This window comes from Carcharodon carcharias, chromosome 11 (assembly GCF_017639515.1).
Source record: "Carcharodon carcharias isolate sCarCar2 chromosome 11, sCarCar2.pri, whole genome shotgun sequence".
Classification (NCBI taxonomy): Eukaryota; Metazoa; Chordata; class Chondrichthyes; order Lamniformes; family Lamnidae; genus Carcharodon; species Carcharodon carcharias.
In genome coordinates this window covers 40,433,772-40,458,989 of record NC_054477.1, presented here as the reverse complement: position 1 = coordinate 40,458,989, position 25,218 = coordinate 40,433,772, and the positions used below count along the sequence as shown (strand labels likewise).

The 25,218-nt window shown below is 41.6% G+C and overlaps 1 protein-coding gene across 2 annotated transcripts in view; it reads left to right on the top strand.

Annotated features, from left to right (window-relative positions):
• The window catches only part of nbeaa (neurobeachin a), a 1,069,212-nt gene that overhangs the window by 506,287 nt on the left and 537,707 nt on the right, over window positions 1-25,218 (top strand). For both annotated transcript variants that reach the window (XM_041199054.1, XM_041199053.1), the window contains exons 35-36: window positions 11,862-11,926; window positions 13,878-13,986. In XM_041199054.1, the coding sequence (XP_041054988.1) occupies window positions 11,862-11,926; window positions 13,878-13,986 (174 nt within the window). The remainder of the gene's footprint in view (window positions 1-11,861; window positions 11,927-13,877; window positions 13,987-25,218) is intronic.

Here is a 25,218-nt window from a genome sequence, read left to right as displayed (position 1 = left end):
CAAAAGTGGCAGTAAAACTCAGACTTTATCAACACATTCTCTGGTGGTTTGGATAAAGTTCACATTGTAACCTGTACTCTCAATATTAAAGATTAATGAGGAGTAGAGCTCTGTGTTTATTCATACGTGCAAGGATGCTTTGCTAAATTGGATATAAGATGCATTCTGCAGTATAACTTGGTCTGCTGATCCAGCATCACCCTCTACAGGTAATAGAAGATATTTAAGACAACTTATGATCATGATTAACTGTTCAGTTTATCTTTCCCATGAATGCACACATTTCTGTAGAAATGCAATTGATTTTGTTAGAAAATTTAAAGCAGTTAGTGCAGTGTTACTTCCTCAAGGACAGGAAGTCCTGTCCTAGAGAGCTGCCAGCCAATCTGAATTGGCCAGCAGTTCTGTAGTCCCAGCAATGGCCACTACTGTCTTCTGGCACTGCTGGGATTTCAGGCTCTCCCAAAGAAGAGCAGAAATGTCTTCCATACTTGAGTTAAGTTTGGGCACTTCAGGCAGGCACAGCTGGTGGACCCCAGCGAGGAGGATTGGGTTGCAGAGGCCAGGGGGTGGGACAAACTGGGGGGATACCAACTTGAGCGAGGAGGAACCATCTCGAGGGAGTTGCCCCTGCTGGGCACAGAGGAGGTACCTCCCTTCCTATTCGCCAGCAGCCTGTGCAGTTAAAGTTGCCAGGCTGTTTGTCATGCCCCCCCATTCCCTGAAGACTGGAAAATTGTGGGGGACGCAGTTAATTGGCCACCTTGAGAGCCTCAGTATGCTTCAGGGTGAGCGGGCTGCCTTAGAGTGCCCTGTAATACAGGGTAACAGCTTGGGGGGTGATCAGTAAGGTAACTGGCTGCTAACTTGCTTCATTTTATGTGCCTCTGCCTTGAAATATGTCGGCAGGGGCAGGAAACTTCCCCCTATGGGCCTCCCAAATCTAGAGTTCCCCGAAGAACATCCAGGGTAGAATAGGGCAAAAAAGGAAGGCTTATGTCAGATACCCAGAGTGCAATGCTGCAGAAAGACAAGAATATAGAAAGTGCAAGGATGAAATTAAAAAGATTAGGAAAGGAAAATAGGATGTGAAAAAATATTGGCAAGTAAAATCAAAGAAAATGCAAAGATGTTTTATAATTGCTTAAAGAGGAGGACCATAATCATAGAAATAGTAGGACCGTTTAGAGACCAAAATGATAACTTGTATGTGGAAAGGGAAGATGTGGACATGGTTCTTAATGAATACTTTGTGTGTGTATTCACAGAAAAGAGGGATGATGATGCAGACATTGTAGTTGAAGATGAGTGTGAAAAATTGAGTTGGATTAACAGAGTGAGAGGGAAAACATTAAGGGATTTAGCTTGGAAACTAAATAAATCACCAAGCTCAGATGAAATGTATCCCAGGCTGCTAAGAGGAGCAAGCAAGGAAGAACACAGAGAATCAATATAAAAGGTTCAATTCTAAACGGGGTGCAGGAACAGAGAGACCTGAGGGTATATATGCACAAAATGTTGTTGATGGCAGGGAAGGTTGAGAAGGTGTTAAAATGACGAGGGATCATGGGCCTTATAAATGTGGGCATAGAGTGCAAAGGAAGGATGTTATAATAAACCTCTATAAAACACACTGGGCACCACACTTTAGGAAGGACATGAAGGATTAAGAAATGGTACAGAGTAGATTTAGAAGAATGGCTCCAGTGATGAGGGACTTCAGTTATGTGGATAGATTGTTCTCCTTAGAAAAGCAGGGATTGTTCTTCGAAAAGAAAAGGCTAAGAGGGGATTGAATAGAGGTTCTCAAAATCATGAAGGGTCCAGGCAGAGTAGATAATGAGAAACTGTTCCCCTTCATGGAAGGGACAAGAAACAGAGGATACTGCTTTAAGAAGAATGGCAAAAGAACCAACAGCAACATAAGGAGAAAATTTTTTTATACAGTCAATGCTTAGGATCTGGAATGCACTGCTGGAGAGCATGGTGGAGGAAGATCCAATTGTGGCTTTCAAAGGGTAAGCACCTGAAAAGAAATTTGCATGGCTGTGAGAAAGGATGAGAGGGTGGGCATTGCATGGAGTGAGGTGAGCTACTCTTGCAGAGAGCCGACATGGCCACGATGGGCCTAATGGCCTCCTGTGGTGCAGCTGTTCCATGATTTTATGAAACTCTGAAGGCTCTGACCAACATTTTTCAGCCCTCTCTTACTACACGTGTTGTCCTGGAGAACTGCTAACATTGTACGGCCATTTAAAAAGGGAGAAAGGGTTAGACAGAGCAATTACAGATCAGTCAGCCTAACTTGTGAGCAAATCATTGAAAATATTTATGAGGGACAATATAAATCATCCATTTTAGAAAGGCAAGAAATAAGCAAGGACAGTTAGCATGGATTTGTTAAAGGAAGACATGTTTGGCTGACGTTGAATTTTTTCAGGAGGTAACAAGGAGGGTTGATGATGGTGGCAAGATTGATGTGGCCTGCATAAATTTTAGGAAGGCTTTGACAATATGCCATCTACCAGACTGGTCACAAAATTAAGAGCCCATGGGATCTAAGGACAAGTGGCAAGTTGCATCTAATATTGACTATGTGGCAGGAGTCAAAGATATTGGTGGATGGATGTTTTTCTAACTGGAAACCTGTTTCCAGTAGGGTTTCACAGGGCTCAGTGCATGGTCCCTTGCCTTTTCATTGTTTATATTTAGACATTAAATGTGGGGAGCATGATTATGAAGCTTGCAGATTATATAAAAATTGTGATTGATGGTGGAGGAAGAAAACTATAGATTGCAGGAAGATGTCAATAGATTGGTCAGATTGGCAAAAAAGTGGCAAATAGAATTCAGTCTGGAGAAATGTGAGGTAATGCATTTAGGGAGAGAAAACAAGACAAGGGAATACACAATAAATGGTAAGGTACTGAAAAGCGTAGAGGAACTGAGGGTTGGAGTGCATGTCCACTGAAGGTAGCAGGTCAGGTAGAAAATGTAGTTGGGGAAGACATATGGGATATTTTATTAGTTGAGGTATAGCATGTAAGAGGAGGAAGGTTATGATAGAACAGTATAAAACATTAATATAAAATGCTGGAAAAACTCAACAGGTCTGACGGCATCTGTGGAGAGAGAAACAGCGTTAACGTTTCGAGTCCCTCTGAAGAAGAGGGAGGTATAAAACATTAATCTGGCAAAGCTAGAGTACTGCATGCATTTCTAGTCATCACATTACATGAACAATGTGATCACACTGAAGAGGGTATGGAGAAAATTTACAAGGACATTACCAGGAATGGAGAATTATAGCTTTGAGGAAAGATTGGATAGGCTGGGGTTGTTTTCTTTTGAACAGCAAAAGCTGAGGGGAGATATAATTGATATGTACAAAATTATATGGGCCTGAGGTAGAGTGGATAGGAAGGATCTGTTTCCCTTTCCAGAGGGACAATAACTAGATTTCAAGTAATCGACAGAAGGATTAGAGGGCAGTTGAGAAGTAATTTATTTTCATCTGGCGGGTATTGGGTGCCTAGAACTCACTGCCTGAAAGGGTGGTAAAAGTAGAAACACTCAGCACATTTTAAAATACTTGGATATGCACTTTAAGTGCCATAACTTACAGAGCTCTGATCCAAGAGCTGGAAAGTGAAATTAAGTTGGGTAGCTCTTTTTCAGCCAACTGATGGGCTGAGTGGTCTCCCCCTGTGCCATAAATTTAAGGTGTTTCTGTACCTTCATAAAATTGGCCATCTATGCCCTTACCACAGATCATCTGAAGCTAAAGCTCTAATCCATGCCTTTGTCACACCCATTCTCAACAATTCCAATGCTTATCTGAGCAACCTACCATCTTTCACCCTCCATAAATGTTAATTCATCCAAAACTCAACTCCTTATCCTATCCAGCTCCAAGTCCCATTTGCCTTTCATACCTGTCTTGCTAACCTACCTTGGCACCTGATCCTTCAATATCTCTCATTTGATATTATCATTTTTGTGCTTAAGTTTCCTTCTGTGCGATGTGGGAAGTCACGGACACTTCCAGTGTCCATGTGGCCACGCATGCAGTAAGTGTCTCCAGCTGCAGCTACTTGAAATCCGCATTTCAGATCAGGAGCAGCAGCTGGAGTCACGGTGGAACATCCGCAGGGCTAAGATCTTCGTCGATAACACATATAGTGAGGTAGTCACACTGCAGGTAAAGAGTGCATAGGCAGAAAGGAAAGGGGTGACCGCCAGACAGAGTGAAGGCACTAGGCAGGTGGTGCAGGAGTCCCCTGGGTCCATCTCCCTCTGTAACAGATTTTCCATTTTGGATACTGCTGGGGGAGATGGTTTCTCGGGAATGCAGCGAGAGCCAAGTCTGTGGCACCAAGAGTGGCTCAGCTGCACAGAGCGGGGAGAAAAAAAAGTGGGAGAGCAGTAGTGATAGGGGATTCTATTGTAAGGGGTGCAGATGGTAGGATGGTATGTTGCCTCCCTGGTGCCAGGGTCAAGGATGTCACTGAGCAGCTGTGGGGCATTCTGAAGGGGGAGGATGAACAGCCAGAGGTCGTGGTCCATATCAGTACCAACGACATAGGTAAAAACAGGAATGAGGTCCTGCAAGCAGAATATCGAGGCCTAGGAAATAAATTAAAAAGCAGGACCTAAAAGGTAGTAATTTCAGGATTACTCCCAGTGCTACATGCTAGGGAGATCAGGAATAGGAGAATAGACTGGATGAATGCGTGACTGGACAGATGGTGCAGGAGGGAGGGCTTTAGATTCCTGAGGTATTCGGACTGATTCTGGGAAAGATTGGACATGCACAAGCTGGACAGGTTGCACCCCAGCAGGACTGGACTAATATCCTCGCAGGGGTATTCGTTAGTACTGTGAGGGAGGGTTTAAACTAGAGTGGCAGGGGGTTGGGAACCTGAGTGGAGAGACACAAGAGAGGGAAACAAAGATGAAAATGAAAGGCAGAAAAGTAAAAAACAAAAATGGAGATCAGAGGAAATGGACTAGCAATAAATAGGGCCATAGTACAATAAAAACTTGTAAAAAGACAAGCCTAAAGGCACTGTATCTGAATGCATGGAGCATTCGCAGTAAGGTAGATTAATTAATTGTGCAAATAGATGTAAAAGGGTACAGTATGATTGTGAACACAGAGAGATGGCTGCAGGGTGACCAAGGCTGGGAACTGAATATCCAAGGGTATTCAATATTTAGGAAGGACCGACAAAAAGGAAAAGGAGGTGGCGGCATTGTTAATGAAGGATGAAATCAGTGCAATCAGTGAGGGAGGATATTGGCTCAGAAAATAATAAGACCACAAGATGTAGGAGTAGAAGCAGGCCATTCGGTCCATCAAGTCTGCTCTGCCATTCAATGAGATCATGGCTGATCTGAATCCTCAACCCCACTTTTCTGCCTTTTCTCCATAAACCTTGATTCTTTTACTGATTAAAAACCTGTCTATCTCAGCCTTGAATATGCTTAACAACCCATCCTCGATAGCCCTTTGTGGTAAAGAATTCCACAGATTCATTACCCTCTGAGAGAAGAAATTCCTCCTCATCTCTATCTTAAATGGGCGACCGCTTACTCTGAGATTATGCCTTCTGGTCCTAGACTCTCCCACAAGGGGAAACAACCTCTCCGCATCTACCCTGTCAAGCCCCCTAAGAAGCTTATATGTTTCAATAAGATCGCCTGTCATTCTTCAAAACTCCAGTGAGTACAGGACCAACCTACTCAACCTCTTCTCATATGAAAATCCCTCCATACCTGGGATCAGCCTAGTGAACCTTCTCTGGACTGCCTCCAGTGCCAGTATATCTGTCCTTAGATAAGGGGACCAAAACTGTTCACAGAATCTAGATGTAGAATCAGTCTGGGTGGAGGAAGAAGCAACAAGGGATGGAAAACATTAATGGGAGTTGTCTGTAGGCCTCCAAGTAGTAGTGGTAAGGTAGGGTACAGTATTAAACAGGAAATTAGAGATGCATGTAACAAGGGTGCTACAGTAATCATTGGTGACTTTAATCTACATATAGACTGGGCAAACCAAATTAGCAATAATACTGTGGCGGATGAATTCCTGGAGTGTGTACAAGATGGTTTTTTTAGACTAGTACGTCGAACGGCCAACTCTATCCTAGATTTGTTTTTGTGCAATAGGAGAGGGTTAATTAATAATCTTGTTGTGCGAGGTCCTTTAGGAAACAGTGACCATAACATGATAGAATTCTTCCTTAGGTTGGAAAGTGAAGTAGTCCAATCTGAAACTAGGGTCCTAAACCTAAACAAAGGAAACTGCAAAGGCATGGGGCGTGAGTCAGCTAAGATAGATTGGGGAACTTCATTAAAAGTTAGGCAATATCTAATATTTACAGAATGAATGTTTGCATTGCAACAGTTATACGTTCCTTTCCGGCATGAAAACATAACAGGAAAAGTGGCCCAACCATGGCTAACAAAAAAAATTAAGGATAGTTTTAGATCCAAAGAGGAGTCATATGAAGTTGCTAGAAAAAGTAACAAGCCTGAGGATTGGGAGCAGTTTAGAATTCAGCATAGGAGGACCAAGAGATTGATTAAGAGGGGGGGAAATAGAGTATGAGAGTAAACTTGCAAGGAACATAAAAGAGGACTGTAAAAGCTTCTAAAAGTATGTAAGAAGGAAATTATTGGTGAAGACAAATGTAGGTCCTTTACAGTCCAAAGCAGGAGGATTTATAGTAGAGGAAATGGCAGAGCAATTGAACAACTATTTTTGGTCCTGTCTTCACGGAGGAAGACACAAATAACTTCCCAGAAATACTAAGGAATCAAGGATCTAGTGAGAAGGAGGAATTGACGGAAATTAGTACTACTAAAAAAAAGTACTGGAAAAATTAATGGGACTGAAAGCCAATAAATCCCCAGGGCCTGATAAACTATACCCCAGGGTACTAAAGCAGGTGGCCATGGAAATAGTGGATGCGTTGGCTGCCATCTTCCAAAATTGTTCAGATTCTAGAACAGTCCTGACAGATTGGAGGGTGGCAAATGTAGCCCCACTATTTAAAAAAGGAGGGAGGGAGAAAACGGTGAATTACAGACTGGTTAGCCTAACATCAGTGGTAGGGAAAATGCTAGAGTCTATTCTAAAGGATGTGATAACAGGACACTTAGAAAATATCAAGGAGATTAGACAAAGTCAACATCGATTTATGAAAGGTAAGTCATGTTTGACAAACCTCCTGGAGTTTTTTGAGGACATATCCAGCAGAATAGAGAACCAGTGGTGTATTTGGATTTTCAGAAAGCTTTTGATAAAGTTCTACATAAGAGGTTAGTGTGCAAAATTAAAGTATGTGGAATCGGGAGTAATATATATGGGCATGGACTGAGAATTGGTTAGCAGACAAGAAACAGAGTGTAGGAATAAATGAGTCTTTTTCGGAATGGTAGGCGGTGATTGTGGGATACCACAGGGATCAGCGCTTAGGACCTAGCCATTCACAATATAAATCAATGATTCGGATGAGGGAATCAGGAGCAGAATTTTCTGGTCTGTGTGTGGGGGCGGGCCCGACTGACCAACACATAAAATAATGAGCGATATTTTGTTTGGCAGGCGTGCACCGGAGTCGGCTGTGCACCTGCCGAAATGTAAACGGCCTATTAAGGCCATTAAGAAATCAATTGAGCCACTTGAGAATGCTGCCTGTCCAAACTTAAGGTTGGGTTGCAGGCAAAAAGCTCAAGCGGCCTTCATGTTTTTCAGGAAACCTCATCCACGAGTGGGATGAAGCTTCCGGAAGCTTTTATTAAATAAATAGTTTAATATTCATAAATATAAAAGCATGTCCCCACTCATGACACAGTCACATAAAGGGACATATTTAAATAAATTTTAAAATCAATTCTTTAATTATTTTAATCTCCATTCAATCTCCCTGAGGCAGCTCCGTGCCTCAGGGAGATTGCTGCGGTCTTCTGCACGCATGAGCGAAAGAGCGCTGGCCCTGACTCTCCCTCCTCCCCCTGCCTGCACAAGTAGCACTGAGCGCTACCAGCCGCGTATTACGCCGGGCGGGCCTTAATTGGCCCACCCGTATAAATTGGCGGTGCAGAGCCGATTGCAGGCGGCAATCAGCTCCCCGCCTGCTCCTGCCCAGTCTGCTGGCCATTGGAAAAATTCTGGCCCTGGTGTAATATTTCCAAGTTTGCTGATGTCATAAAACTAAGTGGGAATGTGAGTGGTGAGGAAGATGTTAAGAGGCCTCAAGGTGATTTAGACAAGTTGAGTGAGTGGGCAAATACATGGCAGAGGCAGTATAACATGGATAAGTGTGAAGTTATCCACTTTGGTAGGAAAAACAGAATGGCAGAATATTATTTAAATGGTGATAGATTGAGAAATGTTGATGTATAAAGGGACTTAGGTGTCCTTGTAGACTAATCACTGAAAGCAAGCATGCAGGTGCAGCAAGCAGTTTAGAAGGTGTTATGACCGATGTAGTTGGTAAAGCGGAATTACTTAAAATATCCCAGAGGGGGATTCTTTAAATAACTGTCATAACCCTTAATTTTAAGTGATATGTATGAGATGCGACTCTAAATTCAGGAATCAGACCATCAGTTCTTGAGGTTATACAGTAAACTAATTGAAACATGTTATTAGTTTACACAGGTTAAAAATATATATACATATGGCTACAAATTATTACTATTATAACTTCTAACAAATTCCCAAACTAATCTCCATTAAGGCAATAGCAACCCATAGGGCTGCATCTTCCAGTCAGGGAGCAGGGGACTGGGTCCGCTCGCTGACGTGTAAAATGACGCAGGGTGACGTCAGGCATGTGTTCTGACGTCACCCCGCATTATTTAGGTTTTCAGCTGCGCGCCCACCAATTTGTCAATGGCCACTTAAGGCCTTCAAGAAAGTAATTAAGCAATTATTGGACCTGCCCGTCCAACCTTAATGTTGACGGGCAGGTGAAGAGCCCAGGCGGCCTTCAGAAAAGATATGAAACCTCATCTCCAGGCGGGATGAGGTTTTATGAGGGGTTTAAAATGTTTATAAAATGTTGAAATAAAAAAAATTGACGTCCCAGTCATGTGACAGTGTCACATGAGGGGACGTCAGGAATTTTTTTTGTACCCTTCCAAAAATTTTCACAACCTCCACCAGTGATTGAATTCAAATTCTCATTGTCTCACCAATGTCTTTGACCTTTGCCCTTTAACTCCCAGCACAGGGAAACCCCCTGCCCGTACAGGGAGAGCACATCACGCATAAGGCCCTCCCACGTAAAATGGCAGCACGCCCCCAATTGGGCGCGCCAATCAGGAACCCACCTGCCCGCTCCTGCACATACCCCAGGGTGGGTGGGGGGGGGGCGGGAGGGGAGTGTTACCTATAGACTTAACCAAACACCAGGAAAAGCATTTTCACCTTATGAATTCAAATGAGGTTCTTTTCACTGTGGAGCCAGTTGGAGGCTTGCAGCCACCTTTTGATCCTACATTGTCTCTCCTCTGCACACCTGAAAACCACTCAAGTTATACCTACCTCCAGTGATTGAATTCAAATTCTCATTGTCTCACCAGTGTCTTTGAACTTTGCCTTTTAACAATGAAACCCCACTCATTGTACCAATTTTATTAATAATATAAACATATTGCTTGGTAACTGCTAGAAAGGCATCAAGCTTTCACCCCACTTCTTGAGTGCTCTATTCGAAAAATGCAAATACACTCTACCTCTCTGTTTAAATCTCAAACTAGTACATATCAAAGCACCCAGACTAGCTGACTTTAATGTTATTAAGACACCTGCAGACTAAACCTTTATTTTAAAATAAAAATATTTTCCAAAATATTATATACATTAAAGGCCTCACGGAAAAAGGCAAATGGTATGTTGGCCTTCATTGCAAGAGGCCTTGAGTTCAGGAGCAAGGATGTCTTACAGCAGCTATGCAGGGCTTGATGAGACCACACCTGGAGTATTGTGTGCAGTCTTGGTCTCCTTACCTAAGAAAGGATATACTTGCCTTGGAGGTCGTGCAGCGGAGGTTCACTAGAATGATCCCTGGGATGGGTAAGATTGTTGTATGAGGAGAGATTGAGCCAACTATGCTTTGTATTCACTAGAGTTTAGAAGAATGAGAGGGAATCTCAATGAAACATATAAAATTCTGACAGGGCTGGACAAACTGGATGCAGGGATGATGTTTTCCCTGGCTGGGGACAGTCTAGAACAAAGGGTCACAATCTCAGGAAATGGGGTAAGCCATTTAGGACTGAGATAAGGAGAAACTTCTTCACTCAGCGGGTGGTGAACCTGTGGAATTCTCTACCACAGAGGGCTATGGAGGTAGTCTCTGAATACATTTAAGAAAGAAATAGATTTCTAGACTCTAAAGGTGTCAAGGTGTATGGGGAGAGAGCAAGAGTATGGCATTGAGATAGAGGAGCAGCCATGATCATATTGAAAGGTGGAGCAGGCTCAAAGGGCCGAATGACCTACCCCTGCTTCCCTTTTCTATTTCTATGGCCTTGTCCTGGTAGCTTCCTGTACTTCTACAGCTACCACAATATCCCCTACCTGAACTTTCCATTCCTTCAAATTTCTGCTGTTTTCTAACTTTAAAGCAATTCTTTCTGCAGATTTTCTTAGGTCCATATTGTTAGGAACAAGGAACAAAGCTTTAATTTTAATTTATATTTTGTATTTGGATGCTAAGAAAGGTGAAACCTTGGTTTAGTTTCATTGATGTTTTTGTGAGCTGGGTGCTGGGAAGTCTGGGGCCCTGTTTGTATAGATGCAATTTTAATAATGTTTCAGAATTCCTGAAGTGAAAAGGGGTTAGTAGTTCAGTGAAAAAAAATAGAATAGAAAAAACTATGCAGTTGCCTAGCGACAGGAGTCCAGAGACAAACAGAGTGACAGGGAAACACAGAAGGGTGGTCAGTTAGTCTGTGTATACCAGAGAGTACAGGCAAGTCTGCTGGGGAACTGAGTTTCTAGAACTCATGTATTTGCTCTGAAGTTGAAGTAATAGTGAATTTAGATTGCGGTTTGTGGGTGTTTCAGGGAGAGATACCAGCTGTAGAAAACCATCTAGTGAATGCTCAGCAGTCTACCTGAAGAAAACTGCTTGAAACTAAGGTAACTCAAGCAAGAAACCTTGGTGTTAAGACAGTGGTAACTCTTCACTAGTGTTTTGTGTCTGTAAGGGTTGCTGGGATAAAGAAAGTAATGAGAGTTTGAATCATTTTCTGGTTTCTGTATTGAAATCTTTCCAACCTTCTTGCCAAGTATAATATAATTCATTTCTTCTTGTTTAATAAACAATTTATTCTTTGTGTTAGAATTAGACAGGCAGACTCTTGTGAATGTGTTCAGTAACTGACCACCACAGTTTCTAAAAAAAAGAACAAAATTAGGATCTACCAAGCGAGGTTTCACTCTGGGAGCTGACTCATTCAGGATTCAAATCAGCTGGGATCATAACAATATCTTTAACATGGCATAAATTTGTTAAACCTATAAGTATGAATACACTATGAGTATGAATACAAATCAATAAAATTTAAGAAAACACCAAAACCTAACTTTAGCAAGGGCAGTGATTGCAACCTATTTCAATCTTAAGCATTTCTGTGTTTTTAAAAAAATGTATTTTATAAGTATAACAATTGGAGCTTATAGAAGTTTATTTTGGAAATCTTTAACTAAGATTTGGAAACTCAGAAATATCAGATCTGACTTTATCACATATTTTTCGGATTACAGCCTGTACATATTTGATATAAACATTTCAAGTAGCTTTTATGAACTAACATAGTATCTTGATCTGTTTTTCCAGGAATGGCAGAATTCTATTCAGAAGAATGCAGGGCTGGCATTTATTGAACTCATCAATGAAGGAAGGTAACCAAACTTTATATTGTCCTTCTGCTGTGATGTAGAGCCCTGAAAGACGCTTGGTGTTCCACTGAGAAAAATTCCTTTTTTTATGATCTGCCAATGAATTGTTCAATTTTTATTATGGTGAAACTATACAGTGTTTATATGAATATATCAACCATTATGAACTTAAAACAGTCTCAACTTTATTAACAGTTTCCTAACAGCTATATCAACAAAACATTTCACTCTTCATATTCCACAAAATATTGAAAAATATGCAAACAATAATGAGGCTTTTCATTTTGTTTGTGGACAACTGCTGAAACAGCAGGGAAGTTTCATATGAAGGATAAAGGGAGTTTAGCCTGTAAAGCAATCTGCTACCCCATCTGTTCAAGGAAAATGTGTTATGTATTTTACAGTAGGCATCTTCATTCTCAGCATATTAAAGCATCATCACTTAAGCACTAGGTACTGTCCAAGGTACTGCAGTCAATTACTAATAATTTTCAACATTTGAGCTGGCTTAGAATTGTTAACTATTGCTGTAGGCCTCATGACCAACAACAGTCACAGAGTTTTCGTTCTTCAAGCACAGACTTTTAAGTGAATGAATATTTCTTCTGAATAGAGATGCCACACAAATGGCTTGAGAAATGGTGGGCAAAAGTCTAAAGAAGACTTTAGATCGTATGAAGATAAATTAATTACCTGATTAAAATAAGCCCAAAGCAGTGACACACAGTTATTTTTTTAAATGCAGTTTGTCAGCAATAGGAAGAATTTCTATAAATTTAAAACTTGTGCAGTATAACGTTCACAAGTGTGAATAGTAATCAGCTTTCATTCAAGTTGTACAGCAATGAAACAGAGCCACAACTGCCCATGTCGCTGTTTAAATGTATTATGACATGATTAATAAATAAACCGGTTAATGTGTCCTTTTTAGATTTAATATTGCAAAAATTCTATTTTAATCTGATTTGCTTGAATAATATTTCACTGTATGCATATATTCAACACCGTGGTTGCAATGAAGAATTTTCGGATAGAATGAAGAAGAAAACTAATCATTCTAACCACCAAGAAACTATCTAAATGTTAGCTATTCATCATAGATAAAGAATGTAATTGTGCAGTTGTCTACAATTAACAGGGCATAAACAGTTGATGAATGTGCTGTGGTGTAAGTGTTCTGCGGCTGGCCAGAAATTATGAACAGCATCATTACAGGAATAAAAAAGCACCTTCATAATTAAAACAAAGCATATTTAACGATGTGTAAAATTACATAAAATCTCTACACAGTAAGGGATATTTTTCCTCGAATAAAGTCAGAATGAGATTAGTAAAAGGTTGTTGGAATAAAAGTAAATTTATTAAATGATAAATATGCGTACTAGCAAATTGGATTTTTAAAATATGAACAATTAGGGTATTGAAATTCAGTTTTCCAGCATGTGACATTTGACAGATTTTAATGTCATTAGTGATTAACCAGGTCTTTTCAGCTATTCCTTTTTGATTATCACTCAAATTATCTACCTTTGTCTTTGAAAGGAACTCTTTTTTACTGTTGTATTGATGTTTGTTATGTCATAAAATTCTAACAATGGAACGTATTAGTCATGAAAAATGTGAATTTTCTTTAATATCTGTGAACTAAATAGTTGTTTCATTCATTACTTTTTTAAATAATTCAAAATTATAAATGAAACATGCTTCATTATCAGAAGATAAGTTATGTTTTGCTTTTGTTCATTTTTGTTATCTATTAATTTCTATTTTATAACAAAGATTTTTTAGTAAGGTACAGATCAAAACTATCTCCTGAATTTTATGAATGTATATATGGAGGCAATTGAGCTTAATGCAGTCGTATGCAGAATATCTGTTTATTCACCAAGCAGCATTTGTCAAGTACACTAGATGAAAGGAAGACTAATGATATTCTTGTGCTCATTTTTTTAAGATTGCTATGTCATGCCATGAAGGACCACATAGTTAGAGTGGCTAATGAGGCAGAGTTCATTCTGAACAGACAGAGGGCAGAAGATGTTCATAAACATGCAGAATTTGAGGTAACTTGGTTTTAACTGCTCTTTTATTTCATCAAAAGTCACAAAAGTTGGAAACAAAATGCATCAGTTATTTTAGGATACACAGATTTTTAATTTTAATAATTCAAAGCTTGTTAAAAGTTTTAGTCAGAACTAGTTTGAGTGGTATACCATTGCCTTTCACAAAGATCTATAAAACTTTTATGGTTTTAATGCAACTCTTTTATCAGACAGGCAACAGCCAATTGAACTATTAGATCTTAAACAAGTCATATGAAACATGTTGCAATTAATGGCGAGAAATAATCCTAGCATTTCAAAGTCATGACAGCTTTTATTATTTTTTATTAGCTCACATACCTTTGGCTTTGATGAATTGTTCAGAATTCTGTTTATGCAGTAGTAGCCAAAAGCAGTCACAATATTTTGGCGCTTATTAGTGTCTATCAGCTCACGAAAGGTTGGCATTTCTGGAGCAAATATTGAGTTAGCTTAAATTATGTAAAAGAGTGAAGGAGCAATTTGTCCATTGTGTGTATTGCTCTTTTAAATCAAAAGTCAAAACAAATTTTATGACTGACTGTTGATGCCATAGCTCCCTTCCTGGATAACTGCAGATGGTTATTTGCGCAGCATTAAATTATATGCTAAATTTATTTCAAATTGCCGGCCTGGAGTGGCTGTCTGTCAGTTTAATGGAACATTTATACCTTTTCTTTGCCTAATCAAAAACTAATTTTGACAAAAGCTAATAACACTGAATGAATTTAGAGTGATTCATACTTGCAGGTAAACACTATATTCAGGCAGTACATATATAAGACAGAAAAAACTGTGGCCTCACAATTTATGGAAACCAGGAACTTTGAATAGCACAAATAGCAAAAGTTTCAGATGCTGGAAATCTGAAATAAAAATGGAAAATGCTGGAATACTCAGAGGTATAATCTGTAGTGAGGGAACAGAGGGTTAGTGTTTCAGGTTGATGACTTTCATCAGTACAATTAAAATGAAAAATCAATAACCTTAAATGTTAACCTTATTTTTCTCACTTCACAGGTGCTGCCTGACTTGCTGAGTGTTTCTAGCATTTCTGATGTTTAATTCAGTTGAAATCAGGGCAGGAAGGTTATAAATTTCCATTGGACTCCTTTTTTTGGTTATAAAAAGGTATGCTGTACTGTAAGAACATCCATGGAGCTGCACTGTTGTCTCAAACGTGAATTGTCTGTTCTACATAGTAATGGGACGGTGCAGCAGATAGCTTGCAAAGTACCTTCATGGCAGCAGCTTTTTAAGACAAATAATCTGTATATGTTCCACTCTTTTAACTCCTCTGTCTCAAACTTAATGGGCAGAATTTTCTGCCTGTCGGGCGGGTGGGCCCAACTCAATCTCTGGCGGGCGGGGAGCCGATCCCCGCCGGAGAAGTGGGCCCTGCCGCCATTTTACGTGGGTCGGCCAATTAAGGCCCGCCCAGCATGATGTCCGGCGGGAAGCACAATGCGCATCCTGTGCGGGCGGGAGGGATTCCCCAAAAGCGAGAGTGCGCTCTTTCATGCATGTGCACGAAAGAGCGCGCATCTCCCTGAGGCTAAGTGCTGCCTCAGGGAGATTGCTGACACTTTCAAAAAGTTTAAAACTAGAAATAAAAAAAAATCCTTAACATGTACCCCTCATGTGACAATGTCACCTGAGATGGGACATGTTCATAAATTACAGTAAAACTTTATTAAACTGTTTAAAACCCTGCATGAAACCTCATCCTGCTGGTGGATGAGATTTCATGTTTTTTCTACTGCCTGCCAGGGCTCCTGGCCTGCCCGCCAACCTTAAGGTTGGACGAGTAGGTCCTTTAATTGTTTAAATGATCAGGCCATTGACAGGTTGTCGGGCGCACAGCTGATCTTGCTGTGCCCCTGCCTTCCTGAAAATTTAAATGGGGCGGGATGACGTCGGGGGTTCCCCCCGTGTCATTTTACGCTTCAGCGAGCGGGCCCCGCCCCCTGCTCACCGGCAGCAAAATTCTGCCCAATATGTTTTTACCATCTTCATCGGTTTTGTCTTTGGAATCTCTAAGTGAAATATACGTGTGTTCCTCTTAGAGGAATACTATTATATGCAGTAGGTCAAGACAGTCACTTGTATCCTGATTTACATAGGAGAGGAGCATTGGACCTTCACTGACAAAAGAGTGTTTTTGCTTAGCACAGTTTTGGGGAGTTGTGTGGTGATCTTATTTTTGATTGAGAGAGGGAATTTGTCATGTAAACTACTGTGTGGAATACAGGAAATAGCACAAATAACCAGCATACTGTAAGGTGCAAATAAAGTGCATATCTCATTAAATCATACCAGCATTTAATTTTTTCTGCTTTTCACCAACAATGTTTAGCTTCTCTGAAGAGTTACATATGATGCAAAAATACAGAGAGATCCGTTTAAACAAGAAACACTTGTGCCCCCCTATTATGCCCTGATTCTTACTACTTCAGTGCTCTGTACGTCAGTACTTGTGCTGAAATAATATATATAAAATTACATAGAATCTACAGTGGAGGAAGGCCATTCAGTCCAACTGGTCTATCCTAATGTTTATACTTCTCAAAAGCCACCTCCCATTCCAAGGACTGAATTTTCATCCTAGAGGTGGGTAGTGTGAGTCAGGAAATTTCCTGGCTTAGCCCGTTCAGCTCGGGAGAAAGTTCCAGGAACGATGGGATCTTTGTTCTGGGGGAGCAAGTTGAGTGGGGCCCACCAACCCAAAAAGAGTTTGAAGCAGCCACAGAGGGTGCCAAGGGTGGGCTGTTTAAAGATCCATCTCAGTCCTCTGGGACTTCCTCCTAATTGTAATAATAACAGAGAAACAAAAAAACAGCCCTCTAGCCCTTACCCCTCATACCCTCTCATTCCCATGCCCAACTCATGTGACCTCATTTCCCCCACCCACCCCCATGGTCCCTCATACCCTCCGGGCCAGGCTATGGCCCTCTACCCACCCCCACAGTCTGTCAAACAGTCCATACCAAGCTATGACACTTGCCTGCCCATTCACCCACTATACATTTTGAATAGAACCAATGACCCATATAGTAATACTAGGACATGCGAGAAAGCTTTTTTTTAAAAAAAGCAGCCATTCGTTCATAACTTTCACTTTCTTATAAAATAATCTTATTTCACTACAGCCCTACAAAAGCTTCATTCATCCAGACCCTTTAAATTAGCAATAGCAGAAGCTGCAAGCACTTGAGACCTCTATCTTGTATAAATAAACATTGTGCAATTCAAAGAATAGTTCACAGAGCAAGAGCTGTCAATCAAGCAATGTTTTCCCTAAGGCGCAGCTGCTTCAATAGTCTCATGGATGTCTGTGCTCTCATTACATTGAAACAGCTACGCCCCAGGGAAAACATTGCTTGATTGACAGCTCTTTCTCTGTGATCTACTCTTTCAATTACCCAAAAGGTAAAGGGGTTTCAAGTGCTTGCAGCTTCTTCTACTGATACTTTAAAGGGTCTGGATGATTGATGCTTTTATAGGGCTGTAATGAAAGGAGTTTTTTTTAAGAAAGGAAGTTATGAATGAATTACTTTTCTTTGAATGCCTTTTCACACATCCTATTATTACTTTAGGGATCATTGGTTCTGTAGAGAGTTTATAGAGGGTGAATGGGCATGGACATACCATAGCTTGACATGGAGGACATGAGGGTCGCTAAAGGGGCATAACTTGGCATGGTGGGTATATGTCAGATCTTTTGAACTTATTTTCAAAAGGATCCCTCATCCAGACTATGGCTGATGATGCCTCCAAGGGACCGTGAACCACAAGTCCTTTAAAAGATGACATGACTCCATGAAAATTGTGGGGACTAGGACTTGCCTATCCCTGCAGTGGAACTGGCCATATTAGGAATGCAGGGTGCGGGCTCGCAACCCACACCAGCCTGCACCTTTAAACCATACTGCTGAAAATTGAGGGTGCTAGGAATGGGGTTAGGAATCACGGAATTGGGTCCCAGCTGCCATTTTTTCACCTCCACGGAGCCTCCCCGACTCCAAAGGAATCCAACCCAAAATATCTCTTTCCAGCCTGTACTTTTCTTGCTCTATTCTCTTAACCCTCATATATGCATTAAATCTCCCCTTAAATATATCGATGCTATCCTCTTCAACCATTCCATGTGGTAGTGAGTAGTTTCCATGTAAAGAAATTGTTTCCAAGTTTTTTATTTCAGCTGTAGTGTTTACTTTATATTTATGTCCCCTTGTTCTGAATCACCCAAAAATGGAAAGCATTATCCATGGCCACCCAGTCCCACCCCTTCATGATTTCAGCACCTCAGTCAGGTCTCCTTTTCTCAAGAAAACAGCCTGCTCAATCCTTCCTGATAGTTGCTTCCTCTAAACTCTGCTAAGCCTTTGTAAATCTATTGTTTAGTGTTGTGAGACATTGGAATTCATTTATAATTATTTATCTAAATTATTCATAAAAACAAAATGGTAGAAATACTCAGCAATTCAGGCAATCTATTGAGGAAAGAAGAGAGTTAATGGGCGGAATCTACTCAGGTTTGGCCTTGTCCCTGAGGAGCCAACCCTGCAGTCTGTCTGGACCCTGAAAGACCTCAGGAAGATCCAGCGTGGGGAGATGATTCCAGTGAGCTGGGCTTATAATGATATGCAGATGTATTAAAATGAAGTTCCCGACATGCTGGAGCGGGAAATATGGCCCGCCATTGATGGGTGGAGTGGACAATTGCAAACTGATTTCATGACGTTGTGAAACCAATTTTTGGCTTCCCTGCCATATTGTCCTCTCACACCCCACCACGACACCTGACTCCAACGGGCACGGAATATTCCGCCCAATGTTTCTGATCGATCTTTTGTCAGAACTGGAAAACGTTAATGGTGTAACAAGTTTTAAGCAATTACAGAGGCAGGAAAAGAGGCAAGGAAGAAAAAAAATTAGGGAATGTCTGAGATGCTGGAAGACAGGAGAGTTTAAATGACAGAAGGAATTATGATATGGACAAAAGGATATGGCCACGGTACAAATGCAAAAACCAAAGAGGAGGTGTAAATGAGAAAGCAGAAACCAACAGCTGCCATTCAAAAATAAAAATGTAGATAAAGATCATAATCTGAAATTGTTCAATTCAATGAGCTGGTTTTTGTGGTGGATATGATGGAGAAAATTGTCAGCTGTCATTATTCCACTGAAACTGACAGCAAATTCTGGAGCCTGCACATGCGCAGAATAATGCAGAAATTCAGAAGTTGCTGTCAGTGATTCTATGCTTCTCCAGAGGAAGCACTATTGAGGCACACCCAGACTGCAGTCAATGAAAATCAAATGAATTGATGAGAACTTCCTCTCTTAATCCAATTAAATTAAATGTGAAGGATATTAAGCATTTTTAATTTGTTGGTTTGTTGTGTGTGCAAACTTCAATCTGATTGTCTGCTTACCTGTTTGCTGACTTCACTGAAAGCCAAAACAGCCCCTTAACTTGGAATTGGATTTAAACTGTCATTGGAAAAGGAAAATCAGGCCACAAGAAGTCGTTGGATTTTGTGGGCAACTTTCTTCAAAATTAGTGATGAGTGCCCTTGCTTCATCGCTTAATGCAAAACCTGGGTCAATGTTGAGTCCAGAAACCTGTAAAGTGCCTCATTGAAGGATGAGGTACTGTTTCTCAAGTTTCCATTAGGCTCCTTTGTAACAATGTAGGAGGCCCAAGGGTAGAGAGAGGTCAGAGTGGAAGTGGGGCAGAGAAAATTAAAATGCTAATTCAGTTTGCCGCCTCATTCCCATCTTTTCATTCTTAACTTATACCATTACTATCTCCTTTTGTTAGATCTCTTATATTTTCCAGCTCTGTTCTAAGGAATTGAATTGAAGCTTTAACTCTGTTTCTCCTTCCACAAATGCTGCCTGAACTGCTGAATATTTCCAGCATTTTCTGATTTTATTTCAGATTTCCAGCAAACACAATATTTTGCTTTTGTATCTAAATTCACTTGTACAAGCAAGGTTGCATCCTTAAAGTCACATTCTTTTGTATGTTGTTGTATAGAATTAAATTTGGCAAGTTGAAGGAAATGGCTTGCACAACCGTTTAAAAAAAATTGTTTTCTACTTTGAATGATTGTTATAGAAACTAAAGCTCTGATTTGTATTTTAATTGAAAATCTTACGTTAGCCATTTGGCCTGGTCCGCTCATTGCTTAAAAACGTTTATCCTTACGTCACCTTTGGTTCTTTTACCAATCACCGTAAATAGGTGTCCTCTGGTTCTTGATCCTTTTGCCAACGGGAACAGTTTCTCTCTATTTATTCTGTCTAAACCCGTCATGGTTTTGAACACTTCTAACAAATCTCCTCTCCAGCTTCTCTTCTCTAAGAAGAAAAAAACAGCTTCTCCAATCCATCCATGCAACTGAAGTCCCTCATCCCTAGAACAATTCTCATAAATCTTCCTGCACCCTAGGTCTTCACACCCTTTCTAAAGTGCAGTGCCCAGGACTAGACACAATACTCTAGTTGAGGCTGAAGGCTGAACCAGTGTTTCATAAAGATTGATCGTAACTTAATTGCTTTCATACTCAATGCCTCTATTTGGAAAGCCCATCCATAATTTTCTTGGAGAAGGTGATGGTGAGCCACCTTTTTTGAACCACTGCAGCCATGTGTAGTAGGTACACCCACAGTGCTGCGTGGAAGGGATTTCCAGGTTTTTAAACCCAGTGATAGTGAAAGAATGGCAATATAGTTTAAAGTCAGGATGTTGTGTGTTTTGGAGGGGAACTTGTAGGTGGTGGTGTTCCCATGCAGTTGCTACCCTTGCTTTTCCAGGAGGTAGAGCATGCAGGTTTGGAAGGTGCTGTCAAGGGAGGCTTGACGAATTACTTCAATGTATCTTATAAATGGTACACACTGCTGCCATTCTGCGCAGGTGGTAGAAGGACTGAATGTTTAACGTGGTGAATGGAGTGCCATTCAAGTGGGCTGCTTTGCCTTGGATGGTATCAAGTTTCTTGAATGTTATTGGAGTCTCACTCATTGAAGTAGTATTCCATCATACTTCTGACTTATGCATCGTAAATGATGGACAGTCTTTGGGGAGTCAGGAGGTGAGTTACTCAGAATTATCAGCCGCTGACTTGTTCTTGTAATATTTATATGGCTGGTCCAGTTAAGTTTCTGGCCAGTGGTAATCCCCAGGGTGTTGATGGTGTGGGATTTGTTGATGGTAATGCCATTGAACACCCGTGGGAGATGGTTAGAATCTGTCTTGTTGGAGATGGTTATTGCCTGCTATTTGTGTGGCGTAAAAATTGCTTGCCACTTATCATCCCAGACCTGAATATTGTCTAGGTCTTCCAATATGCAGGCATGGACTCCTTCAGTACTTGAGAAGTCACAATTGCCTTCCTCCAGTTAAAAACCAAGTGTTCACCAGTATTCTGTTTCCTGACACTTGGCCAATGTATTCATGATGCTCCTGTCCCTCTTATTCCATGGTCTTTAACTTTGCAGGCAAGATTATTATGTGATGCAAGTGCCTTTTGGGAATCCATGTACATCACATGCACCACATTACTGCGTTAAAACATTCACTCATATTAGTTTAACATGAAATAAAAGCAAAATATCGCAAATGCTGGAAATCTAAAATAAAAAACAGGAAATGCTGGAGAAGCTCAGCAGGTCTGGCAGCATCTGCGAGAGAGAGAGACAGAGTTAACATTTCGAGTCCATTATGACTGTAGACCTGCTGAGTTTGTCCAGCATTTCCTGTTTTTAATTTCGTTTAACGTGACTTGCCTTTAACAAGTCCATGCTGGCATTTTTTTAGGTCATCCACACTAGTCCAAGTGACTGTCAATTTTGTCCTGGATTATCATTTCTAAAAGCTTTCCCACCACCAAAGTTAAACTGACTGGCCTGTAGTTGATGGGTTTATCCCTACACCCATTTTTAAACCAGGGTGTAAAATTTTTAATTCTCCACTCCTCTCGCACTATCCCAGTATCTAAGGAGATATGATCCATACATCCAAAATTTCCACCTTTGATCTCCTCAGAATGCATCCCACTGGTCCTGGTGACTTGTCAATTTGCCTTTCTAACACATCTTTTTACCCAATGAAGTGTTTCAACAACTCTTTTTTCACCCTGTAATGTGTAATTTTAAGGCCCCCCCAGAAGTAGGCTGGGAGGCATTGTGCCTGTCACTTACCCACCCCCACTGGTATTTTACCAGTGGCAGTGGAGGCATTAGATGTCGGCTTCTTTGGGGCCACTTAAGGTTAACCCCCTCCTGCCACTGATACTTAACCAGCAGCAGGAAGTGTCCACGCCACATAGTGAGACCAGTTTTCACCTGGTGGCCTTTTTGCTGGCTAAGGGGGGGTAATCCCTCCTATTTGGGTACCTTGTGTTCAACAGAGTCCCCTGCCCCCACAATACTCTCCCACCCCCTTCCCTAGCTTCTCAAACTCGATCCTTCACATATCTTGCTGGGGCATATGAACATGATGTAGGACATAATAGGAGCCACTTGGCTCCTCAAGCCTGCTTCACCATTCAATAAGATCATGGCTAACCTGACTGGTTTTTTCTCCACATTCCTGCCTGCCCCCGATAACCCTTGACTCTCTGCTTAATCAAAAATCGGCCTGACTCAGCCATGAGTATACCCAATGGTCCAGTCTCCAGTGCTCGCTGGGGAAGAGAATTCCAAAGACACACCACCCTCTGAGAGAAGAAATCCCTCCTCATCTCCATCTTAAATGGGAGATCCTTATTTTTAAACTGTGCCCCTTAGTTCTAGATTCCCCCATGAGATAAAGCTCTCAGCATCTTCACTATCAAGCCCCCTCAGAATCTTATATGTTTCAATAAGATCACCTCTGATTCTTCTAAATTGCAGTGAGTATAGGCCCAACCTGCTCAACCTTTCCTCATAAGACAAACTCCTCATCCCCAGAATCAGGCTAGTGAGCCTTCTCTGAACTGCTTCCAATACAGGTATGTCCTTCCTTAAGTAAGGTGATCAGCACTGTACACAATACTTCAGGTGCCATCTCACCAATGCCCTGTACAGTTGTGGCAAGACTTCCCTGCTTGTATACTGCATCCCCCTTGTAACAAAGGTCAGCATTCCGTTTGCCTTCTTAATTACTCCCTGTACCTGCATGCTGACTTTTTGTGATTCATATGCAAGTAGGTGAGAGTGACTGCCCTTGACATCAAGGCCGCATTTGACAGAGCATGGAATCAAGGAGCCCTAACAAAAGTAGAGTCAATGGGAATCAGGGGGAAAACTCACTGCTCATTGGAGTCATACCTAGCACAAAGGAAGATTGATGTGGTTGTTGGAGGTCAGTCATCTCAGTCCCAGGACATCACTGCAGGAGTTCCTCAGGGTAGTTTCCTAGGCCCAGTCATCTTCAGCTGTTTCATCAATGACCTTCCTTCCAGCATAAGGTCAGAAGTGGGGATGTTCGCTGATGATTGCACAATGTTCAGCACCATTTGTGACTCCTCAGATACTGAAGCAGCCCATGTCCAAATGCAGCAAGACCTGGGCAATATCTAGGCTTGGGCTGACAATTGGCAAGTAACATTCGTGCCACACAAGTGCCAACCAATGATCATCTCCAACTAGAGAGAATCTAACTATCACCCCTTGACATTCAATGGCATTACCACCACTGAATTCCCCACTATCAACATCCTGGGGGGTTACCATTGACCTGAAACTGAACTGGACTAACCACATAAATACTGTGGCTACAAGAGCAAGTCAGAGACTAGGAATGCTGCAGCAAGTAACTCACCTCCTGACTCCCCAAAGACTGTCCACTATCTACAAGGCACAAGCCAGGAGTGTGATGGAATACTCTCCTGGATGAATGCTGCTCCCCCAACACTCAAGAAGCTTGACACCATCCAGGACAAAGCAGCCTGCTTGATTGACACTCCATCCACAAACACTCACTCCCTCTACCACCAACGCACAGTGGCAGCAGTGTGTACCATCTACAAGATGCACTGCAGAAACTCACCAAGGCTCCTAAGACAGCACCTTCCAAACACACGACCACTACTATTTAGAAGGACAAAGACAACAGGTACATGGGAACACCAGCACCTGGAAGTTACCCTGCAAACCGCTCACCATCCTGACTTGGAAATATATCGCTGTTCTTTCACTGTCCCTGGGTCAAAACCCTGGAACTCCCTCCCTAACAGCACTGTGGGTGTACCTACACCACATGGATGCAGTGGTTCAAGAAAGCAACTCACCACCACCTTCTCAAGGGCAATTAGGGATGGGTAATAAATGCTGGCCTAGCCAGCGAAGCCCACACCTCTTGAATGAATTTTAAAAAGGACACCCAGATCCCTTTGTGTTGCAGCATTCTGTAGTCTCTCTCTATTTAAATAATATTCTGCTTTTCCTATATTTCCTGCCAAAGTGGGCAGCCTCAAGTTTTCTAACATTGTATTCCATCTGCCAAATTTTTGCCCACTTATTTAACTTGTCCATATCCCCTTGCAGACTCTTTGGGAAGATTTTGCCCTTGATGGGTGGGCGAGCCCCACCGGCTTGGCAGCAGGCGGACAGCCAATCGTTGCCGCCAAAACGGGCCCTGCTGCCATTTTGAATGGGCGGGCCACCCGACGGGAAGCGCTATGCGCTTCCTGTGCGGCAGGGGGGATTCCCCAACTGTCAAAGCGCATGCGTGTGAAAGAGCGCATGTATCCCTGAGACTAAGTGCTGTCTCAGGGAGAGCGCTGAAAATGTTATCAACTTAAAAAATAGAGAAATAAAAAAATTATTGTCACATGAGGGGGACATGTTAATAAATAACACATAAAGTTTATTAAAGTTTTTAAAAATAGGCATGAAACCTCATCCCATTAGTGGATGAGGTTTCATGGTTTTTCAGAAGCCCGCTGGGGCTCCTGGCCTGCCCACCAGCCTTAAGGTTGGATGGGCAGTGTCTTTAATTGGCTTAATTATCCTGCCAATGACCTCAGTTGATCATTGATAGGTCGGTGGGCGGACAGCTGATTTCGCTGTCCACCCACCTTCCTGAATATTTAAATGGGGTGGGATGACGTCAGGGGTTCCCCCCGACGTCATCCCGCATCATTTTCGTGTCGGCGAATGGAGCCCACCCCCAACTCGCCGACGGAAAGATTTTAGCCTTTGTATATCCCCCTCCAGCTT